The 21865-nt window shown below is 42.6% G+C and overlaps 2 protein-coding genes across 4 annotated transcripts; both read right to left on the bottom strand.

Annotated features, from left to right (window-relative positions):
- Window positions 1–190: 190 nt before the first annotated feature.
- fggy (FGGY carbohydrate kinase domain containing) lies at window positions 191–15198 on the bottom strand. 3 transcript variants are annotated; one of them, XM_048163578.1, is made up of 16 exons: window positions 15081–15198; window positions 9772–9956; window positions 9589–9700; window positions 9372–9523; window positions 9205–9293; window positions 3877–3992; window positions 3675–3803; window positions 3144–3247; window positions 2960–3067; window positions 2595–2656; window positions 2373–2523; window positions 2152–2226; window positions 1921–2041; window positions 805–899; window positions 665–726; window positions 191–531 (listed from the first exon to the last, which is right to left on the bottom strand). In XM_048163578.1, exons 2-16 carry the CDS (start codon window positions 9949–9951, stop codon window positions 444–446), a joined length of 1644 nt encoding a protein of 547 aa, XP_048019535.1. In that variant the 5' UTR covers window positions 9952–9956; window positions 15081–15198; the 3' UTR covers window positions 191–443. The 3 variants fall into 3 exon arrangements, with proteins under 3 accessions (XP_048019535.1, XP_048019534.1, XP_048019536.1); XM_048163577.1 differs by lacking the exon at window positions 15081–15198 and adding an exon at window positions 12684–13349; XM_048163579.1 differs by lacking the exon at window positions 15081–15198 and adding an exon at window positions 12658–12755.
- A 917-nt stretch (window positions 15199–16115) lies between these two features.
- tada1 (transcriptional adaptor 1) lies at window positions 16116–20159 on the bottom strand. The gene is made up of 8 exons (XM_048163592.1): window positions 20002–20159; window positions 18830–18921; window positions 18649–18714; window positions 18452–18552; window positions 17327–17533; window positions 17091–17242; window positions 16845–17001; window positions 16116–16547 (listed from the first exon to the last, which is right to left on the bottom strand). The coding sequence occupies exons 1-8, from the start codon at window positions 20073–20075 to the stop codon at window positions 16395–16397; spliced, it is 1002 nt and encodes a 333-aa protein (XP_048019549.1). The 5' UTR covers window positions 20076–20159; the 3' UTR covers window positions 16116–16394.
- Window positions 20160–21865: the final 1706 nt, after the last annotated feature.

Raw genomic sequence — 21865 nt, 5'->3', positions numbered from 1 at the left:
ATTTTTAAATTATAGTTCAAGTATACAAGCAAACATGAGTTTATCAATAAAGCTGCACAAAACAGTGATGTCATCATCCAGCTACAGGTCAGGTCTCATCTGATGATCATATTGCTGAATATACGTGTCTCCAACTAAGCGAGCCAGAGGCGACACACACACACAATAATAATAATAAATCATGCAAAACTGATTTTTAAAAAGACTTTTATTGCTCTGAAATGCATATTTCAACACTGATTCCAGTTATGGTCAAACACAAAAGTGGTTTTGACTGGTTTTATCTGGTGATAGTTTCCTCACTCCTGCTCATTTGTGTAAAATACCTGTGCAGGTGTAAAGGGCTGAACACATATAATGTTCAGATAAAGGACAGATTCATGAAAATCTGGTGTTTTTGGTCATTTGAAGCAGTCTTCATGTCAAGACTTGTTTAATCTATGTCAAACTCCATCATCCTCCATCAGCGCCACACACTCCTTCTGATGATCGTACAGACGCAGAAACACGGCGTACTTCCTTCTGTAAAAGCTTTACAGAGACGAATATTCATTCTTACTAGTACAGGAGGGAAGAACTGCTGATGCAAGAAACATGAGCACAAGAATCCTGATTTATGATTGTGTATTAATGCTATATTATGAGAAACATCATTGAACTCTACCTTTCTAGCTCAGGGTTTGGTCTGACCACATGCCCGATTCTGGTCATCTTCTTCATTGCTTCCTAGAAAGAAAGGCAGAATGTTCCTCAGGGTCTCTGTGACGTTATGAGTGTGTGTGTGTGTCGGGTTCAGTCCTGTACCTGTATGGATCCGCAGTCAGATGAAGCACAGGCTCCGATCACAGCAGATCCCAGCAGCACAGCCTCTGGTTCGGCCGGCAGGACCACCGGCAGCCCTGAAACACACACACACACACACACACACACACACACACACACAACACACACACACACACACACACACACACAACCTCACATCAGTGTCTGTACACACACATCAGACACTGCACTTCATTCAGTGTGTGAGAATCAGCTGGTGTTTTGGTGATTTTTAGTGGATAACACTGACAAAAGTTATTAAAAATACAACAGTGTTCATATATGAATATTTTCAATGTACAAACGCAAATGGCTGAGCAGATATTTGTGCATTAAAGGGTTAGTTCACCCAAAAATGAAAATTCTGTCATTTATTATTTACACTCATGTCGTTCAAAACACTGCTTCAGGAAGCTTTGGAGCATAATGAATCAGCGGTTCGGAGTGCCAAAGTCACGTGATTTCATGATTCGATACGCAAAAGATTCAATAACACTCCGAAGCTTCCTGAAGCAGTGTTTTGAAATCGGCCATCACTAAATAAGTCGTTATTTTGTTTTTTTGGCGCACCAAAAATATTCTCGTCACTTAATAATATTAATATTGAACCACTGTACTCACATGAACTGATTTAAATATGTTTTTAGTGCATTAATGGATCTTGAGAGAGGAAATGTCATTTCTGGCTATGCAGGCCTCACTGAGCCATCGGATTTCATCAAAAATATCTTAATTTGTGTTCTGAAGATTGAATGAAGGTCTTACGGGTGTGGAACGACATGAGGGTGAGTAATTAATGACAGAATTTTCATTTTTGGTGAACTAACCCTTTAAATTACATCAGTCACATTTATAGTGATCTTACAAAATCATCTATAATATGTGTGTTGATAATAATGCCTGTGATGAACTGCAGCGTGCATTTGTGGAAATCTTTAACAGGCGGTTTATGACCCTTGACCTTTCTACATCCTCCATTAACTAACACAAATCAGACTCATGTTAGTTGTGTGGTGACGTTCACAGTCATGTGACGTCAGTGTATCAGCTGGTCTCTGCACTTCACAGGTCAGCGACACACAGATGAATCACACTCACCCGTGATGTTGGCGTGTGTCTGTACGAACAGAGCGTTCTTGCTCAGCCCCCCGCACAGGAAGAGGGTTGTGATGTCATGTCCTGCCTCTCTCATGGCATCTATGATGTGTCTGGTGCCGAGCTTCAAACAACAGAGACACAATTAACATGTCAGATTCATGTGTGTGTGTGTGAGTGTGAGCGTGTGTGTGTGTGTGTGTGTGTGTGTGTGTGTGTGTGTGTGTGTCTTACAGCGATGGCCTGAAGAGTTGCTAGATACAGCAGAGCCAAATCATCCAGCGTCTGTGATAAAGTGAGTCCCACAACCTGAACAAACCAGCAGGAACTACATCAAACAATGATTTACTGCAGTAAAAATGAGGTAAAACAGTGTATTGTATCTGTAATCACAAACACTTTAATGCTCCTAATAATGAGCTTCATGTTCTTATTTTGTGATTTGCGCTCCTCACCAAGCCCCGTGACGTCTGGTCGGCCAGAGGAGAGCGGTTGCCGTGGAAATCAGGCCAGATGTGCAGGCCGGCGGTCAGCTGCTCCAGATGTGCTGCGTCTCCACACATGTGCTGCAGATGGAGGTTCAGGCAGGAGCAAACGTGTTTCCCACTGAAGAACAAGAACACAGACATCAGACTGAGCGTCATCAGAGAGACGGCATCAGAGTCACTGACGCTCACCTCGTCTCCGCCTGCTCTCTCAGCTGACCGTACGCCGCGTGTCCCTTCACCACATGGTCCACCTGAAAGATGTTCATATATTTCCATGTAAATCATCTGTATATGCCGTGTATAAGACCTTCGTTCATCTTCAGAACACAAATTAAGATATTTTTGATGAAATCCGATGGCTCAGTGAGGCCTGCATAGCCAGCAATGACATTTCCTCTCTCAAGATCCATTAATGTACTAAAAACATATTTAAATCAGTTCATGTGAGTACAGTGGTTCAATATTAATATTATAAAGCCATGAGAATATTTTACTGTAACGTGTAAACAACTGCTCATATCAAAGGCACATGTGACTGGACGCTCCGCTCTCACCAGTCGCCCCGTGGCGCTCTGGCCGCCCTCATTCAGCCACAGTCCCGGCAGCATTGCGGACAGATACGGGCCCCAGACCCCGGGGACGAACAGCGGCTGCGTGCTCACCTGAGAGAGACAGACACACACTGACATCATCAGTCACATGCTCTGAACACACACACCTACAGGAACTGGAGCTCACAGCCATGTGACACGAGGACGTCCCACAGATGAGCGCCATACGGGACGTGACCGGTTGCTCTTCACAGGGCAGCTGGTGTCCGCTCACATCGGCCCCGATCACCCCTGCAGGAGAGACACCACAGAAAACATTCATTTACTTCAAGATAAGACTGAGTATATGTTTAAAATACACTTCCCTTGTTAAATCAAATGTTTTTATATTATAATAAGTTATATGAGTAAAGTTATTCTTTAATGCAAAGTGTAGATAAATGGAGTTATTGTTTCCTAAAAGAAAGAAGCGATTCTGAACTGCCTGAAACAAGCTGACAGTATTTATATTTGTGAACAAGTAAAGACGCAAACCATCTGTTAGTTCAACTAGATACGTTCACATTATGCAGATTTTATATAACTATCTGATCTATTCAGGACAGAAGCAGGTTGTCGAATCTTTACAGGTCAATCAGAAGTGGAGTGACACTGTATTTAACAGCTCAATATGACAGGAAAGAGCTCTGGATGAGCGAGCACTGATGGCGTATCGTACCTAACCCTCCTGCGTGAGCGTCTATGAGCGAAGCGGCCACAGCCGTCCCCGGTCTCAGGCCCAGATCTGCAGCGGCGTCTGCGGTCAGTCCTCGTCCTACAGGAGTCCCGGGACAACACGTCTGCTCACCTGCAAACCAAACATTATCAATGAACACAACCGGCTGAACACACACACACTCCTGAGCCATACTCTCTCCCACCGATCTTAGAGTAACTGTTCTCCATCAGGTCCTCCAGGCCGACGGCGCTCCAGAAGGTGTCGTCCCACCCTTCAGACGGGGAATACGTCCACTTACAGACCAGAGTACACAGAGACCTGCGGCAGGAGAGAAGCTTCATTACTGTGTGGATACGATATGATCAGGTCATGATATGAAAAATATGTTTGTAAGTAAGTAAGTAAGTAAAGTTTATTTATATAGCACATTTATCACAGCAGAACTGACCAAAGTGCTGAACAAAGTCAAAGATAAACATAAACATAAACATAAAATAAACAAAACAGATAAAACAATAAAACATAGACAAAATCCATTTAAAATGCCTGGGAATAAAGATATGTTTTCAACTTCATTTTAAAAGTTGTAATGGAAGGTGCAAGGCGAATGTCCAGTGGAAGTTGGTTCCAGAGACGGGGGCCGCAATAGAAAAAGCACTATCACCCTTCGTTTTTAAACGTGAACGAGGGACAACCAAGAGAGCTCTATCAGAAGATCTTAGAGATCTGGAGGATGAAGAAGGAATAAGATGAACCGAGAGATAATATGGGGCTTGACCATTAAGAGCTTTAAAAACAAACAACAAAATTTTAAATTGAATTCTAAAATAGACAGGAAGCCCATGAAGAGAGGCTAAAATTGGTGTAATGTGCTCTGTTTTCTTTGCCCCGGTCAACAGTCTCACAGCTGCATTGTGTACCATCTGTAAGCGTGCAATGGATGACTGAGGAAGACCCAGATATAATGAATTACAGTAGTCAAGGCGAGAGGTAATAAAAGCATGAATGACTTTCTCCAGGTCATTAAAAGTTAAAAATGATTTCAGTCTCGAGATGATGTTCTTGACAACTGTATTAGTTTGCTTAGTTAAGCAAAGTTCAGAATCCAGAATGACACCAAGATTCCTAACCTGGGAGGGGAAATGCTTGCCAAGCTCATTCATAAGACCACTTCTCAACTTAGGGGGACCAAAGACGATTACTTCCATTTTATTTTCATTTAGTCGAAGAAAGCTATTGGACAGCCATTTCTTGATGTCCCCAAGGCAGGCCAATAAGAGTTGAATAGTATCGCCAGCTTTCAATGGTATGTACAACTGGGTATCAACAGCATATAAATGAAATGAAACATTGTGTCTCCTAATAATGTCTCCCAAAGGTCGCATATATAAATTAAAAAGAAGTGGCCCCAAAATGGATCCTTGGGGCACTCCACAGGTAATAGGAGCAACAGATGAAGAAAACCTACCTAACTCAACAGAAAAAGACCTGTCTCTAAGATATGAGTTGAACCACTGCAAAGCAATACCCCCAATACCAAACAGATTTTCTAATCGGCAGAGAAGAATATCATGATCAACTGTATCAAAAGCAGCTGTAAGATCAAGAAGCAGCAGAACTGAATTTTTACCACTATCCACTGCAAGCAAAATGTCATTGAATACTTTAAGCAAAGCAGACTCAGTGCTATGATGAGCAGAGAAACCAGATTGGAGAGGTTCTGTTAATTTAGCTGTATTCAAAAAGGAAATCAATTGTGAATATACAACTTTTTCTTAAAGTTTAGATAGAAATGAAAGCTTAGAGACAGGCCGATAATTATCAAGGCAATTTTCATCCAAACCCTGTTTCTTAAGCAAAGGTTGAACTACAGCATGCTTGAAACATTTCGGGACAACCCCAGCACTTAGAGACGAGTTAATCAATGACTGAATGGAAGTACCGATTTCAGAAAAAGAGGCCTTAATAATCTCAGAAGGAATGACATCAAGTGAAGAGGCAGTTTTCTTCATCTTATTGACCAGATCACAGAGTTCCCTCAAAGAAACAATTTGAAAACAAGAAAAGGAAGCCGGACTTGCCAGCGAGAACAATGACAGATCTGATGACTGCAAGGTAAAAGAGGAGCGAATAGCTAACACTTTATCTGAAAAAAAATGTAAAAATGTTTCACAAAGTTCAGTTGAGGGTTCCACATGAAACTGACAACCTGGATTAATTATTGAATTAATCGTGGAAAACAGAATTCTAGGTCTATGAGAGTGTGTAGTAATCAAACCTGAAAAATACTTAGACCTAGCTGATTTTGCAGCTTTCTGAAAGTTAAACCAACAATCTTTGAAAAACTCAAGAGACACAGTTAACGAATCCTGTTTCCATTTCCTCTCCGCTTGACGACATGCCCGCCTGAGAGAGCGAGCATTATCGTCGAGCCAGTAATAAGATTTCTGTCTGGGTGACTTTAACTTAAAAGGTGCAATAGCATCTAAAATATTAGAACAAGATGTATAGAGAAGAGAAGTCAGTTCATCAGGTCCAATGGAAGACTCAACAGCATTCAGAATAGATCCTTCAACAGCGTTAGCATGATAGATTTCACTAAACTGAGGAGGAATAGATGAATTTATACAACGAGAGTAATGGCCCAGATGTTTTTCCATAACTGCAGAATTCTCAGCATGGACATTAAAAACAATAGGGCAATGATCAGAGAAGGAGACAACTTCTATGGTTACATCTTCTACAGCAACACCATTTGACAAAATAAGGTCCAGTGTGTGACCATGGATATGAGTTGCTCCATTTATATGTTGCATAAAACCAAAAGATTCCAAAATATTACCAAATTCACTGACCAAGGGTCGACCTGGGCAGCACACATGTATATTAAAATCACCAATTAATAACAGCTGATCATATGATGGCATGATATGAGTTACAAATTCACAAAACTCTCATATAAAAGCACTGTCAACATTAGGTGGCCTATAAATAAGCGCACAGAACACTGCAGTGGAATCAAACTCAAGCACAATACATTGTAACTCAAATGATGCATAACTCCCGACAGAAACGGGACGTACGTTAAGGGTTTGTTTAAAAACCATGGCAACCCCACCGCCCTTGCCAGTACATTGTGATGTACTAATAAAACAACAGCCCGGCGGACACAGTTCTTCAAAAACTGACGACTCACCGGCAGAGGCCCATGTCTCCGTCAGGAAAAGGATATCCAAGTTGCGTCCAGTATAAAAGTCATTTAAAATATAAGTCTTGTTGCACACGGACCTAGCATTGACTAAGGGCATGTTGAGATGAGACTGTGGTTCCGGGTTCCGATCCAGTCGAACAAAATCCAGTTGGCGAAGATGTAAACGTTCCACTCCTCTCCGGCTAAGTCGTAAACGCGGCAAAGCGGAGGTAGAAGAATCACCGAAAACTGGAAGATGAAAAGCATATAAATAATCCCAAGAGCGTCGCGCCAGACTATGCCCCTCCAAATATGTTGTATCCAGGGAAAGCTGGGTTGAGAATTTTAAGGTGGAAGCAATCGCCCGTCTAATTCTCACTCGAACACCGCCACGACAACCTCTCTTTCTGCGGCATTTCCGCAGAGGATGAACACAGCAAGGTAGCTGGTAAACGCACTCTGGCGCAGGTGGATTGGAAGAGGATTGAGAGCGAGAGTAGAGAACTGGGCAGTTTTCCAGGTAACCAGCTTCCATACAAAATTTGATGTTAAATAGGGCTTGGCGATCGTAGGTCAGCACTGAGTCTACATGATACCAGTGCAATACCACACAAAGAACAAACAGTACAGGTAACGTTACTACAGACTGAAACACACAAGAGAGACGGCATGCCGAGTGCACTGGCGCCATCTTAGCAGAGTAGAGAGAAATAAAGTTTGTTCGGAGCATTTGACAGCAGATCGTTTTGTAAACAAGTCACAGTGTGATGATGAGAGTAACTGTCTGTAAATGATTTCATACGTGTGACGCTCTTATATGGATAATGTTTTCAAAAAACATACGGTGCAGTTAATTCCTCCTCAGCATTTCATATTTACAGGAATTCATAATGATGACATCAGATGTGTTTAAGTCACTAAGTTCAAAGGAAGATGGTGATGGACCTTTCTACAAAATAAATCATTTTCTACTTATATAAAATAATGAATAAATCACACATGCAATGTTTTTGCTCTTTATGTTTTAATTTATGAAGGTGCTGTACATTTACTTCTATCATAATTGATAGAATTACAGTAGCATCAGATTTTTTCATGCAACATTAATTTCATTTCAACAAATATTAGTAAATGAACATTTCAGGAAGAGGATTGAAAATAGTCATTTTTCCAGATGTACAGTATTGGCCAAAAGTGATTTCCGACTGGAGAATACTGACATTTTCCCCCTTTATTCAGATAATAATCATATTGCATATCTGTGTTTGGAGTCGATTGTTTTATTTGTGATAATAACGCAATGAAACCTGCAAAATTGTGCAACATCATTTTTGTCCAGTCTGTCAAAGAAATGATCAACATATGAACCAATGATAAAAAAGTCAGTGTATGTTTTTTCTGCAAACTTTTTGTTTTTCTAAGCATTTTTTTTTTTGCTAAGCTGCAAGTAGCTGTAGTTTCCATTTTTTGCCAAATTATTTTGCCAGATAAATATCGTTAGTGTTTTGTTCTTCCATTACAAAAGTTGTAATCATATTGCATATCTGTACTTAAAGTTTTATTTGTCATAACGCAATGAAACCTGCAAAACTGCATGACATAATATTTGTCCAGGCTGTCAAAAAATGATAGACAGAAACAATGAAATATTAACTGATCATGTTGTAGTCAGTGTTTGCTTTTTTCTGTCAACTTTTTGTTTCTAATCATTTTTTTTTTTCAAAGCAAAACCAAACCTGTAGCTGTAGTTTCCATTTTTGCCAAATAATTTTGCCAAGTTTAGTGTTTTGCTCTTCCATTATATGTAAAGGTTGTGAAAAATATTCACAATGCTCAAACGTTTTTGGACGGTAAGATTTTTAATATTTTTTAAAGAAGTCTCTTCTGCGTCCTTGAGCTCTGGAAAGGTGCTATATAAATAAAACTTATTATTATTATTATTATTATCACCAAGGCTTCATTTATTTTATCCAGAACACAGAAACAGTAATAATTTGAAATATTTTTACTTACATTAAAAGCATTAAAACATCTTACCGTTCAAACACTTTTGACCAGTAGTGAATAACATTTGTATTAATATAAAAACTTGTAGGGCATTAAAAACAAATATCTCCTCCAGGCAACACGTTTGGCCTCTGATGTATGTTTGTTTGTGTTTACGAGTGAATCTCATGGAGAATATTAAATAATTGTCCACATGATGAGCTCACATCTACAGTGGCTGAAGTGATTCATCTGATTAAAGTCATTTCAGAGAAACTTCACAAACTGAACATCAGGTTTTGTAGATATTCAGTGTTTAATCACAGGATGAATGTCGTCTAATCATCATCTCACCTGCATAAGGACCCTGTGGCTTTCCAGGACAGGAAGTCTGGAAGGTCAAAGAAATGTGCCGCTTCTTTCCAACAGGATTCCCGCAGATTCTGAACAGAAGAAAAACAAGAGTCTGAAATGAAAGCGCTGTAGTCCTCGCATTCCTCAGGATCCCTGGCGCTCCTCACCTCTTTGAGCCACAGCAGTTTGGGCGGCTGCATTTCGGGCGACATCACTCCTCCGACTCCCCGGAGCACTCTGTGTTTGGAGGCCGTGATCCGAGCGGCTTGTTCTGCGGCCCGGTGGTCCATCCACATCACCACGTTCCTCTCCCTGACGCCTGCGGGACAACACTCGGTCAGACGCCGCGTCACGCTCTCCGGACGACCGACGGACGCTCCTCACCTGTGTGATTGACAGCCACGGGCTGGAAGTGCCGGTCCAGAACCACCAGTGAGCAGGTGGCATCGAACCCGACCCCTCGAACACACGCCACGTCAATGTCCCGAGTTACTCTCTGAGGACACAGACCATATGACTAACACAAGAGTCGAGGGTGATGCAGAAGGACGAAGGCTCTCGGCTCACCTTCACCGTCCTGCAGCACTTGCTCCAGATGTCCTCCGAAGACTGCTCATAATGCTCCGCACACGGATCCCAGATCACCACCGGCTCCTCCGCCGTGTGTTTGACTCGACCATCCGGAGTGACCAGAGCCGCCCGCACACTGGCAGTGCCCACGTCCACCGCCACATAATACCTGCTCATTTCACCTGCGGAACACACACACACACACACACACACACACACACACACGAGAAGAAAGCTTCAAAAAAAGTTTTTTTTTTTTTTTTTTTTTTTTAATTTTTGTTGAAATTTATGCGTCGGGAACAAAGTGTTTAAACAAGTTGTTAAATAACATTTCAAAGTCCCTGTAAAGTCAATTCTGAGAATTGTTTCTAAACACGTTATAAATGTTACAAATGTATTGCTGAAACACATTACAAAGACTGTGAATTGTGTAGTGCTGAATTGTTGAAGTTAGAGCGTTAAACAGTTTTTCACCAATTCTCTGTTCAGGATTTCTTGGGCGGAGCTAAAACAGGGGTTTGATGACGCACTGGAGCCCCCGAGCATGGCCCCGCCCCTAACACTATGTAACTGTCGACGACGCACCGAGCATGGCCCCGCCCCTAACACTATGTAACTGTCGACGACGCACCGAGCATGGCCCCGCCCCTAACCCTATGTAACTGTCGACGACGCACCGAGCATGGCCCCGCCCCTAACCCTATGTAACTGTCGACGACGCACCGAGCATGGCCCCGCCCCTAACCCTATGTAACTGTCGACGACGCACCGAGCATGGCCCCGCCCTAACCCTATGTAACTGTCGACGACGCACCGAGCATGGCCCCGCCCCTAACCCTATGTAACTGTCGACGACGCACCGAGCATGGCCCCACCCCTAACCCTATGTAACTGTCGACGACGCACCGAGCATGGCCCCGCCCCTAACCCTATGTAACTGTCGACGACGCACCGAGCATGGCCCCGCCCCTAACCCTATGTAACTGTCGACGACGCACCGAGCATGGCCCCGCCCCTAACACTATGTAACTGTCGACGACGCACCGAGCATGGCCCCGCCCCTAACACTATGTAACTGTCGACGACGCACCGAGCATGGCCCCGCCCCTAACCCTATGTAACTGTCGACGACGCACCGAGCATGGCCCCGCCCCTAACACTATGTAACTGTCGACGACGCACCGAGCATGGCCCCGCCCCTAACCCTATGTAACTGTCGACGACGCACCGAGCATGGCCCCGCCCCTAACCCTATGTAACTGTCGACGACGCACCGAGCATGGCCCCGCCCCTAACCCTATGTAACTGTCGACGACGCACCGAGCATGGCCCCGCCCCTAACCCTATGTAACTGTCGACGACGCACCGAGCATGGCCCCGCCCCTAACACTATGTAACTGTCGACGACGCACCGAGCATGGCCCCGCCCCTAACCCTATGTAACTGTCGACGACGCACCGAGCATGGCCCCGCCCCTAACCCTATGTAACTGTCGACGACGCACCGAGCATGGCCCCGCCCCTAACCCTATGTAACTGTCGACGACGCACCGAGCATGGCCCCGCCCCTAACCCTATGTAACTGTCGACGACGCACCGAGCATGGCCCCGCCCCTAACCCTATGTAACTGTCGACGACGCACCGAGCATGGCCCCACCCCTAACCCTATGTAACTGTCGACGACGCACCGAGCATGGCCCCGCCCCTAACCCTATGTAACTGTCGACGACGCACCGAGCATGGCCCCGCCCCTAACCCTATGTAACTGTCGACGACGCACCGAGCATGGCCCCGCCCCTAACACTATGTAACTGTCGACGACGCACCGAGCATGGCCCCGCCCCTAACCCTATGTAACTGTCGACGACGCACCGAGCATGGCATCACCCACTCAATCTCGAGTGTCATTACAGTTATACAGCCCTTTGCACATTTAGCTAGTAATGCCTTCGTCACGCAAATTCATATTACATGGTTGTTATGATATACAATACAGCTCGGTCTCCTTATTTAAATTTCCTAAAACAATGATATGAAGAAGGGATGGATTAATTTTTATCTAAAGTGATCGTTCTACACCGGATTGTTTTACAGACTTTCATCAGACAGCTGGGATTCACTGATAATCCGCTGTTTTGGTGAATGGGGCTGAACAGACTAGACTCAGCATTCCTATTGTCTCACCGACAATCGATGATATGGGGCAGGAGTCATTTGATAACAGTCGGCAGTACACGCCCACCAATGAGTGTAAGTTGCCGTGTGTGTGCTTATGTTATAATTAGTAGGTAGTCCACAGTAACTCTACTAAAATGTGCAACCCTCTAACATGATTCTTTTTATGCATCACTATGTTTGACTCATTAGACAAGTCAGTTGAGACTCGCGAGAGGGTGTGGTTTCATCGCCGACAGTGGACACGACCCCAGCGTTTGAGAGCAGCGAATGCTGCTCAGTTCTTCGAGATTTTGATATCTTATTTCATTTACTTGCTTTTTTTTTAATCATTCAAATTTGGCTGGGTGGTTAATAACACATTTTTCTGCGGTGTGACAAACTCAGATCACATACTTTACAATGACTTTACAGGGACTTTAAAATACACCCTTGAGTCCAGCCGCCCAGAGTCCTGAAGCCTGGGCCCTTTGAAAATGGTTGTGTCCAAAAAATTGATCTCATCCTTCTCCACCATCACCCGAATGGATAGGTGGTGTTCATTCAGGGTCCCCACAAAGTCTTTGAAGCCCTCTTCAGTGCCCTCCCAGACCCCCCATATGTCATCTAAATATCTCCAATAATGACTGGGCCTGCTCCTGCATTTGAGGAACACTGACTCCTCCCAGTCCGCCATGTAAATATTTGCATATGTGTGTGCGTGCGAACCTTTTCCCCATGGCCGTGCCCTTCACCTGCAGATAGTGACGCCCGTTGAATCCAAAAGCATTCCTCTTCAGGCTCAACTCCAGCAGCCTCAGGATACTCTGATCTGGGCTCCTCCAGCCCCTTCTCTATCTCTATATTAGCATACAGGCTTTCCACATCCATAGAGAAGAGACTGGCGCCCGGACCTATTCTTATGCCTTGCACCTTTTTACAGAAAATCGTACGTAATATAGCTGGCATGTCTTGTGGAGAGCAGACCCAGGTGTTTGGTGATGAACTCCGCCACCCCATAGCTTTCACTGCCACGGTCCAACACTATAGGTCTCCACGGGGGGACATCTGGAAATAGCCAGGTGGCCCTATCTTTATGAATCTTCGGAAGCAAATAAAATCTCCTCTCCCTGGGAGTGTCCTGGCCCCTAATGTACTGGACCTGGTTAGCACTCAGCCAACACCCCTCCCGTAACCGCCCCAGCTCCTCCTTAATCAACCCCACTGACTCTGGAAAAATGGGCTCCTGCAATTCCTCATAAAACTCCTTATCCTCCAACTGCCTCATAGCCTCACTAATGTACTGTTCCCGGTCCATCACTACCACCATACTCCCCTTGTCCGCTGACTTAATAACCAATGAGTGGTCCTCCCTTCAAAGCCTCCCACTCCCCCCTCGATAAGTTACTATCCTCCCACACCTCCCTCACACCCCTCATCATTTTTTATCCTCCTCAATTATCCTCCACACCAATTCCCCCACCTGACATCTCTGTGGCTCCCACTCAGACGCACCTGTGAAGGGAACCCTCTGCCCTTCCCCCTCCTCCCCCTTGAAAAAGTCGAAATCATGTTCCGTTTTAAGGTGTTCATACGGTAAGGCCTCCAGTGCCCGTGCCGGTGATGAACGCATTTATGTGGTTCAGCATGCCATACTGCTCCTTTGGAAGATGCCTGTTAAAGTTTATGATGGGAATGAACATCCGGGCATCCCTGCCACTCCTGGGGTCTTTTGGACCAGTTTGCCCCCTTCTGCTGATGCATATCCTTTGTCGTTAATCCCGAATGATAGAATCACTGCCGTGACCCAGTCTGTGGTAGGGGTCCTGTTGCTCAGGATTTCATAGGCAGGGAACCAGTGTGCCTCTGGATAGCACTCCACCTGGACCTGATTATCAAAAATTGCTGGCAGTCTTCCCATATTGGAGTCCCCCATAATCAGGACCGGCCGTTGTGGCCTAAGGGACCAATTCCTGATTTTCTCCCGTCTTCCAAACATTGGCTCTATTTGCTCCTCCTCATCATTATCCTGTCTCTTTCTTTTCTTCCCCGAATCTTCCTCCTCCCTCTGGGAAACCTGTGGCTGGCTGCTCCCTCCTGCCACCTCAAATTTAGTTTAAAGTATATTATATAATTTTTGGTCAGTGGTACAACCAAATGTTTGTAAATGTACTTATTTGCACAGTTTTTAAAGACACCTAATATAAAGTGTGACTGATTTTCCTTTATTTGACAGTGGCATCTAAAATTATCTAAAAATTATCATGAAAATAATACAATATATATATTAAATAATAATAAAAAAATACTTATACAATACCTAAAAAATAGAGTCACAATAGACAACCTTAGCTTAAATTTGTCTATTTAGCTGAAATAATGTTATTTATTTTATATAAGGACACTGCAGTTGTGCCATGTGACTTTTGCAAGTGCAACTAATTAATTTTACACATACATTAATTACTGTATTAGCTTTTGCCTGTTCTAGAACATGAAATGTTAATAAGTTCATTATAAAATAGTATTTTTCTAGTTTTACATTAGTTGTACCACCTGACATAAAAGTGTATCATACTCGAAAATAGCTATTTTTTATCAGTTTATGACATGTTTACTGTTATTACTTTATCAATTCATAATAAAAGTCATGTTTGCAGATGTGTCACACTGACATTTGATAACACACAGATTGCCTGAACAATGATTTAATTATCTCAACAGCTTTAAAACTACTTATACTGATAAAATATGTTTATATGAAAGGTTTCAATATGAAATCATGTTATAGAATTTCTTCTTATTTTTCTTATTGTTAATTTTGCTCCACATTTCATTTTAGGTGTTTAAGATATCAAAACATAAAATATTTATTTAAATGTACTGAAAATGAATTCAGACTAAATAGACTTTTATAGATGTCACGATTTCATCAGATTATGTTAAAGGAAATAATGCACTTGAACAGAAAAATGCACGTCATTTACACTCGCGCGGGTTAATATTTCCTCATTATTACTGTAATATGATTAACTGAATACAGTGTTCGCTATAGTGCTGTTTCTTCATTCAGTGTATAATATATTATATAGAAGAAGCAGGTTACACTTAATCATTCTGTGTTTACAGCAGTAATAATCTGAATCTCTCACCTTCAGCAGGTCTGATACTGGACTTCAGTCAGTTTCTGCGAATGAACACAAACACAAAAACATTCACATGGACTTTAGATTGTCGCTTACGGCGCTCGAGCGAGACCAAAAAGTACGAGAACATGAATGACTCTGAGCCATGAAGAGTTTCTCTCTCTCCTTCTCTTCCAGAAAGACATGAATATCTGCCTCAAACACCTCCAGACCGAGAGATCATTCTGATTTATCATCACTTGTGCTGCTTAATGTTTTATAACCAGCGACAGTTCTGTCAGGATTATTAGAATAAAAAGTAAAAAAAAAATTAAAAGACGATATAACAATATACACTACCGTTCAAAAGTTTGGGGACAGTAATAGAAAGGATGTGTAAAATTGATTTAAAAAAACTGCTGGTAAAGACTTATTGTTAGAAATGTCATTTTTTCACTCATTTATTTTTATTCTTTATCTGCATTTATTTTTAACATAATTCAGATTGGAAAGTAAAGTAAGAATTTCCTTTTTCAGAAACAGGCTTTGAACTTCAAAAAGATTTCTATTTTGAATAAATGCTTTAATTTACATCAATGAATCCTGAAAAAAAGCATCACAGGTTATAAAACAATTCAAAGCAGCAAATCATCATATCAGAATGATTTCTGAAGGATCATGTGACACTGAAGACTGGAGTAATGATGCTGAAAATCACAGGAATAAATTACACTTTACTATATATTCAAAAACTATCATTTTAAATTGTAACAATTATTCACAATATTGCTGCTTTTTTCTGTATTTTTGATCAAATAAATGCAAACAATGACTTCTATTCAAAAACATCAAAAAAATATTAATTTCCAAACTTCTGACGGGTACAGCATTTAATCCTATTTTTACAATTTTAGTTTCTCTCTAAACATTTCCCAGACTGCAGTCTGAAAGTCTTCTGTAACAGATTCTCTTTCATTTATTTTCAATCTTTCAGTTTCACTGAGTTAAATATTCATTCAGTGTCTTTGACTCTAAACAAGATTTCATCAGTGAACAAGGAAGTCATGAGAACAGAAACCTGTGGTTTATTTAGAGATATAAAAACACAGATGTGCTGAACTGACATACAAAACTAGAGAACAAATATTTACAAAATCATATTTACTGCCTTCCAACAAAATAATGCACAGAAATATTCAAAGTAATCATGTGACGGGCTCGTGACGGACAGACCCAGTGATGCAGAGTCTCTGGATGATGATGATCTTCCTCTGTGTGTTCTTGACACACACACACACACACACACACACACACACACACACACACACACACACACGTCTCTCAGCTGACCATCAGGCCGTCTCTGCTGGCGAGGTGCTGCCGGTGGATCCGGTCCTGCTCCAGCTCCTCGTGACTGGGATGCCAGAGCCGCGCCAGGATCCGCTCCATGTTCAGCGCGTACATGCTGTGAGACGGCATCACCCTGCGCTGCACCTGCACACACACACACACACACACACACACAACCTGTTCACTACACAACAAGTCTGAAAGAGCATCGTTTCTCTGGACATCAATCATGTGATGCTTCAGGAGGGAATGGTGATTTCCATCAACTGACGCCATTTTTCTGATCACATGATCTGTTGAGGTAAAGTCACCTGAGGTTTCTGTTGCACATCGAAGGGTTTATTCAGTAAATGTGTTTTATGCATGACTTCTTATTGGATAAAACATTTATGTGCTTCATTTGAGCGCATGTTTTTATGAGCGTTTCTACACCAATCTCACCTGAAGGGCTTCCAGCAGGTCGTACACGCTGATGGGCGGCAGCGGCGGCGGGACACTGTCACCTGAACACGCCAGCAGGAGAGCGGCCTGCTGCTCCGCATCATCCGGAGACACCTGAGGAGGAGGGCCGGCAGGAAGTGATGCGCTCGGCGGGGGGCTGCCATGAACACAACACATGAACACACGTCAGTCAGAGAGAGAGAGAGAGTGTGTCTGAGAGAGAAGAGGAAGAGGAAGGTGACGTGCCATTCTGTGACGCTCTGATAGGCCGGCAGGCTGTTCTTCAGGTACGGCCGCGGCGTGACGTCACTGCCGAACGCGTACTGGAAGTGTCCGTCGCGCAGACGATACGCTTTCCTCCGCGAGACCAGCGCTGTGATGATGTCCTTCAGGTGGACCTGCAGGAGGAACACAGAGTATGATCTCATGTCTGTCGGTACTGCGACTGTGACGGTCAGTATGATGATGTCGTGTCAGCTGACCTCCAGCGCACACAGCAGGCCGCTCACGGCGTCCTCGCTCACGTTGTCCAGGCCCATCTCGAAGGCGCTGACCATCATGCGCGCCTCCATCTGTCCTCGGGTGGGCAGCAGCAGGGTCTGAGCGCTCAGCCGCAGCTCCTCGTCCTCCGCCTCTCGCGGGCTGAAGGCCTGCGCCGCCTGCAGGGGGTTCTGGGGCTGGAAGCGGTGCTGCGGCACAGGAGCGTCACGTCAGGCTCAGACTCTACTGCTGACGTCACGTTCAACAAACACTCGCTCTCATCCTCCTCATGACTGCATAAACCGCATTAATACAGTAATACTGTGACAACATCTGTGCTGCTGCTTTAAGAGACATGTGATGTGCAGTGACATCATCAGTTTGACTCACTGACAGCTCGTTTCTGCGCCGGAATAAACAAATACAGGCAAAAGTTTCTCGGAATTCCAAAGTTTTTTCTCACGATTGCAAGTTTCTCACAATTTCGCCTCATTTCCTCGTAATTCAGTTTAAATCTCACAATTTTGACTTTTCAGAAATTGTGAGAAAATATCACAAATGTCTTTATTGTTTTATTGTATGGCAGAAACGAGCTCTGATGAGAAAACTTGATCTGAATAATGACACTCTTGATCTTCTGAATTTGTCTCATATTTGATGAAGTTTGCATCATTATCTCTGTTATCATCATGTTTATCACTGAAAAGCTGCTTTGAAACGATCTGTATTGTATAAATCACTTAAGAAATTAAGCACACTACTATTTGTAACTTATTAGAAACTAAAATGATCCATAGGAGTAGTTTTTATAAAATTACAGTGACTTTTGTACTACAGGCAATAAAAACAGAACCATTGAAAGATGAAACACAAAAACATTCATGCAAATATTAGTGTGAACATGAGAAACATGAGAATAATATTGCACCAAATCAAGAGTGTTCAACACCTCGACGCTTCTCTTCACTGAGTGAGAGTGAGTGAGTGAGTGAGTGAGTGAGTGTGTGTGTGTGTGTGTGTGTGTGTGTGTGTGTGTGTGTGTGTGTGTGTGTGTGTGTGTGTGTGTGTGTGTGTGTGTGTGTGTGAGAGTGTGTGTGTGTGTGTAAGAGAGAACAAACAGAACTCACATCAAACTTCTGCCGCACGGAGGGAAACTTCTTCTTGCCTCGGCTGGGTTTGCCTGGTTTAGACGCGGATCCTCCGGTCCACTGCAGAGCTCCCGCGCCCTCTGCGCGCGCACACACACACACACACACACACACACACACATCATCAAGCACAGCACACACCTGACGGTCAAGCGCTGAGCGTCACACTGACGTACCTGAGGTGGACACGATGATCTGGCAGCGTGTGAGGATGGCCAGCAGGAAGTCATTGTGAACATGAACTGTGGAGGAAACACAAGAGCGTCAGCTGCAGACGACACACGTGACCTCAGCTCGACCCCACAGACGACACGCGTGACCTCAGCTCGACCCCACAGACGACACGCGTGACCTTACCGTTGTCCTGGGCCAGCAGACGGCGCGCCTCCAGGTCAAACTCCTCCTTGCTGATCTTCTGCTTGAACCACAGCTTTAGATTGGCCCAGTAACTGAGACACACACACACACACACACACACACACACACACACACACACACACGAGAGACATCAGTGTGAGCGACACGAGAAATCATCACATGATCACATGAGGGGAAACATGCTTCAGTAAAACAATCATGACACATGATGAAAATAACATACTAACTCATGATTATGACACGAACAGTCAAACTTATGACATTTTATGCTATAATTTCGACTTTATCTTATATTTATAGCTTAGTTATAACATAAATTTCATGAATTTCAACTTTGCCCATTTTGACCTGTCGATTTGGCTTCTTACACTTCACCAAATGAATAATTAAAAGAATATGCATCAAATATTGATTATTGTGTTTGCAGAGACTCAAAACTGGATCAGTCAGTAGTTCATTACTTGGGTAAAGTTGGTTTTATATTCGCACATTCGGACTTCTGATAAATGTGCAATAAATGTTCAATAAATTAATGTTTGCGAATTTTAAGCAGCGACATGATATTGACAACCAACGATTGTCAACTTACAACATTTTTCACAGTCGATCAAAATAGGCAAGTATTGTTTTAATGGCATATTTACTTGTGAATGTCCACTGAATGTCCAATGTAGTGTGATTAACAAGGCTATTGAATACGGATGTCCGAATGTGCGAATATAAAACCAACTTTACCGAAGTTCATTCATTCTGAATTGATGATAATGATTAAAGTAAATGTTTTAATCAGTTTTCATCTGGATTATCAGCCAGTTTAAGCAGTGAATGACATTTCCATTAAATATAAAACAACAGTCAACACGAGATTTACAAACTTTATATCGAAATGTCCTAAAAGTGCTGAAATTATCTTCAAAACAAAGTTTACAGCTCAGTTAACGGCAGAAAAGCGAATATTCAAACACAGAATCATCTGAAGACACAAAAGAAGACTCTCAGATACAGGATCAGTCATCAGTTCTCAAACACACACACACACACACACACACACACACACACACACACACACACACACACACACACACACACACACACACACGAGTGTATCGAGTCAGTGATAATTAAAGGTTTAATCGCTCATTAACACTCACTGTTTAACATTGTCTCCGATCGCGTCGGTTAAATTCTTCTTCGCGATCTCCAGTTCACTCGCGTGAGCCGCCATACTGGCACCGGAAGCTGCGATGACGCGCTCTTCTTCTTCTGCTTGTTTCTTGGCGGGTTACAGACCATCACACGATTCACAGCGCCACCTAGTGTATTAGAGTGTGTTAAACATGGCTTTATTTATACATTCACCTGTTTCATATATTCAACTTATTCACTAAAACTTACAACTGATTATTTCCTGCCTTTAAGACTCCATTTCCTTCCAGTTTTGATAAAGCAAGTTATTTTCTTTCTTTCCTAAATTTCCTACAATTTATGTATCGGCAAAACGTTTTTTATTTAGATGTATTTCTTCTCCTCTCCTCGTCTGACAGCTGCTCGTGTCAACAGCAGATTTGTGTTTTTACCGGAAGTCAGTTTGTCAATTTAACAAGTTTAATGTGTGAAAGCAGATAATAAAACTTATAGATTGGAGAATGGAAAACATATCGCGAAAGTTGGACGTGTTTTTCAACTTCAACTGCACGACACAATATAATAACATGAACATTTGATGAAAATAGTTTTTGCTGTTACAAAATTACAAATTTGTTTAAACTGTCAGAATAAACAGATATTGAAAGAGCAAATGAAAGCGGATCTGACAGTAGGATCATCACACATCTGTGCCAGCAGAGGGCGCTGCAGCTCATTGAGTGGGATATAAAATACAGACTGTTAATTAATTAAAATTAGTGTATTCGCGCGCAGTCTAGCGTGTCAGAAAACAGAATCCGCTAAAGGAAAGTGTGGGGTAAATCTGAGCTGTAAAATCTGCTGTGATCTCCACTGAAGCATCTTCTGATCCTGTGATCTGAAGTATTAAAGTCTTCTGTGAGCTCTTCCTGAAGTTAATCAGCTGTGACATGAAGATATCATGAGAGGAATGATGTCAGACACACGTGTCCTGAAGAAAGTGTGAATGCTGATGGACGAGAGGATCCTGTCTGTCTGGAAAAATGATGAAATGATGATATTAGCTTCATGATATTCAGCAGTCACTGTTATTTGAGCCAAAAATAAAGACACACTGAAACACTTTATACAAAGTGTTGTAGTACTCGAGACTCGGGACCAAACATATACATATTCTTTTAGGTCTTTAAATTTCTTTAGGTCTTGTCTCAGACCCAACCTTATGTGAACTTGAACTTGTCTTGGACCTCTTTGGACTCGGTCTTGACTCGGACTCGAATGAGCTGGTCTCGACTACAACACTGTTTATACACTCTAAAAAATGCTGGGTTAAAAACAACCCAAGCTGGGTAAAATATGGACAAACATGATGTAATATAAGTCTCTGGTCTGGTCAAGTTTCAGCTTAAAATACACCACAAATTTGCCCCTATTTGGGGGTGAGCAAAAACACGCCTTTTGTTATATTACTATATTGCTGGCTAAAAAAATAAATCCAAAATTGGTTGAAAAAAATAGCTGGGTGAAAACAACCCAATCCCTGGGTTTGTCCACATTTAACCCAGCAGTTTTTAGAGTGAGGAGGAAAACAAGGAACAGGGGGAGTTAATCAGTTAACAAATGAGTAACTATGGAAACACATGGCAACATTCTAGAAACCATGACAACTAGTGAACACACAATCAAAAGAGCTAACAGAAGTAAAACAGAAAGATCATGTGACAATATTTCACAGTTCTGACTCTCTTCTCACAGTTTAAAACTCAGAAGCCTTTTTATCTTTTTTAAATTCTGATTTTAGGTACAAACTCAGAATTACAAAAGCAGTACACAACTGTGAAAAAAGAGTCACAATTAGCTTTTTTATTTATTTATTTATCCCATGGCAGA

This window comes from Megalobrama amblycephala, linkage group LG17 (genome assembly GCF_018812025.1).
Source record: "Megalobrama amblycephala isolate DHTTF-2021 linkage group LG17, ASM1881202v1, whole genome shotgun sequence".
Taxonomy (NCBI): Eukaryota; Metazoa; Chordata; class Actinopteri; order Cypriniformes; family Xenocyprididae; genus Megalobrama; species Megalobrama amblycephala.
The sequence above is the reverse complement of the archived record's forward strand: the minus strand, read 5'-3'. Positions and strand labels throughout refer to the sequence as shown.

Bases quoted from the DNA above. Each gene is read 5' to 3' on its own strand.
- tada1 (XM_048163592.1), bottom strand. From the start codon at position 20,075: ATGGCGGCTCACGCGAGTGAACTGGAGATCGCGAAGAAGAATTTAACC. The intron at 18,553-18,648 runs GTACGTCAGTGT...GTGCGCGCGCAG, and splicing joins GATCATCGTGTCCACCTCAG to AGGGCGCGGGAGCTCTGCAG. The intron at 17,534-18,451 runs GTGAGTTCTGTT...CCTGTGCCGCAG, and splicing joins CCGTGCGGCAGAAGTTTGAT to CACCGCTTCCAGCCCCAGAA.
- fggy (XM_048163577.1), bottom strand. From the start codon at position 12,948: ATGGGGTGGCGGAGTTCATCACCAAACACCTGGGTCTGCTCTCCACAA. The intron at 3,993-9,204 runs GTGAGATGATGA...CTCCTGCCGCAG, and splicing joins GCCACAGGGTCCTTATGCAG to GTCTCTGTGTACTCTGGTCT. The intron at 3,248-3,674 runs GTACGATACGCC...TCTCTCCTGCAG, and splicing joins CGCTCACGCAGGAGGGTTAG to GGGTGATCGGGGCCGATGTG.